This window comes from Euwallacea similis, chromosome 22 (genome assembly GCF_039881205.1).
Source record: "Euwallacea similis isolate ESF13 chromosome 22, ESF131.1, whole genome shotgun sequence".
Lineage (NCBI taxonomy): Eukaryota > Metazoa > Arthropoda > Insecta > Coleoptera > Curculionidae > Euwallacea > Euwallacea similis.
Window position 1 is genome coordinate 3584977 of NC_089630.1, and position 1893 is coordinate 3586869.

At 37.3% G+C, this 1893-nt stretch overlaps 1 protein-coding gene across 1 annotated transcript; it reads right to left on the minus strand.

Annotated features, from left to right (window-relative positions):
* Positions 1–554: 554 nt before the first annotated feature.
* Positions 555–1608, minus strand: LOC136416332 (uncharacterized). Its single transcript, XM_066401444.1, has 3 exons — positions 1334–1608; positions 1085–1277; positions 555–992 (listed from the first exon to the last, which is right to left on the minus strand). Exons 1-3 carry the CDS (start codon positions 1606–1608, stop codon positions 555–557), a joined length of 906 nt encoding a protein of 301 aa, XP_066257541.1.
* Positions 1609–1893: the final 285 nt, after the last annotated feature.

Genomic DNA, 1893 nt, shown 5'->3' on the forward strand with positions numbered 1-1893 from the left:
GACTATTTTGTTGAATTCCAGGGAAAAAAATTTACACGTGTCAAATATACCGGGTAATTATTAAAAGTTTGCAAGTTCCGCGCTCGGAAACTTCTGGCCCGATCCGACCATGTGACCACTCAAAATGTTCCTCTAGACAAGCCCCATCCATCGGTGAGATCAGTCGTGGGACTATTTTGATGATTTCCAGAGATCGAAGTACACATACGTCAAATATACCGGGTACTTATTAAAAGTTTGGGTGAAACTTGGACATCATGCAAACCACTTAGAGCGTTACTTTTTTTTCCGTATTCGACTCGCTTAGTAGTTCACCAATATGTTTTTTTTTTTGGTGCGGAAATGCTTTGTTCAAAAATTTGCTTTTCCACATTTATTTCAATACTTGACTCTCTTACGGGACCGTGGAGCGAACAGGGGTGCTGGGTGGGATAAATAAAAATAAATTGATGTAAATTTAGGTAAATTTAGGTAAGTATATAGCAAAATAAACTTAGTTTTTTTGGATTAATCTATTTATTAACGGAAATCACCATATTCCAAACGAATTATATTTAATAAACTTCCATTGGGTCGATATTGATTTTCCGACAATAGCGACGCCAGAGTTCTTCACATAGAACATCAGCGAATTGACTTTCCGGTATAGATCGTCCTTTCAATTTTCGCTTTAATACGTTCCACTGAGATTCTATCCTTTGTGTATGTGTCCCATCCTCAGCAAGAAACTCTTTGCTGTGATTTACCGTATGATGACTGTAGCCCAAATTCTTAAGGCCATCATACGCCTTCCAACAATCAGTCCACACATCGGATCCTTCAACTACATGTTTCTGAATGATCGGCAGCAGAACCTCCGCACCACGCTTGTTGTCAGGACATAGTACACAACGCAAATCTTGCGATCCTTCCTTTATTATGCCTAGAACCCAATGCCCATTAAGAATCCTTCCCATGTTATATTTTCTATGACCAAACATAGACTCGTCAATCTAAAATGTAATACGATTTATTTACCAATGTATTTATGTAAAATTGAATCATAAAGGGATTTTCGAACTAACCCGAACTAACCCGAACTAACCTGAACTACAACACCTTGACCTCCAGTTTTACGCATTTGTTCCTGCATTTTGGAGAAAGCTTCTGTTACCATTTCCCTACAATATCTTACACGATTGGAAATTGTGTCTGTAGCAAGCAGCTTTTCCACATCTTGTGTACAAGCTCGCTGGATTTGTTCATAACTTGAACCGTGAGCGTAATGGTAAAGTATACTAGTATAAAAAGATTAAATTAAAAAATATATATATATTTATTAATTAATACTTACATGAATTCACTTTGAATTGAAAGCCGAGAATTTTCAAACCATGTGCCACTGGAGACGAATATGTCAGGTCGACATTTATTCCGTTTTGGACATCGATATCGATCCAAATAAGTGTCAGAGTCAGAATAATGCGAAAAACGCGTAACTGGTTCGGAATGACCTTTTGTTTTGCTTCTACAAAATGGCGGCTTCGGAAGAAGTCCTTCTCGTAAAGCTAGTTGATAGCCTTCTTCACGGGTTTTAGGCAACATATTATCAAACCATTTATATTCCATGACTCCAACTTTAAATTTCCAAATAAAATCGTTTACCGATATCGGTCCTATATAGGTTGGACATTCTGCGCCATAAGGGCGCCAGTTAACTTCGCGACCTCGCGATGAGCGTTTTAAAAAAAAACTATTTTTACTAACACTAATTTATTTAACAGAAAGTCACTACAAAACTACCCTTAACACGAACTTCACGTACATAACTTCGAACTGCTACAGAACTCAACTACTGACTAACTGCTAAAGATTAAAGTCCCTATTTAAATTGGAATAAATGTTGGCTCAGCA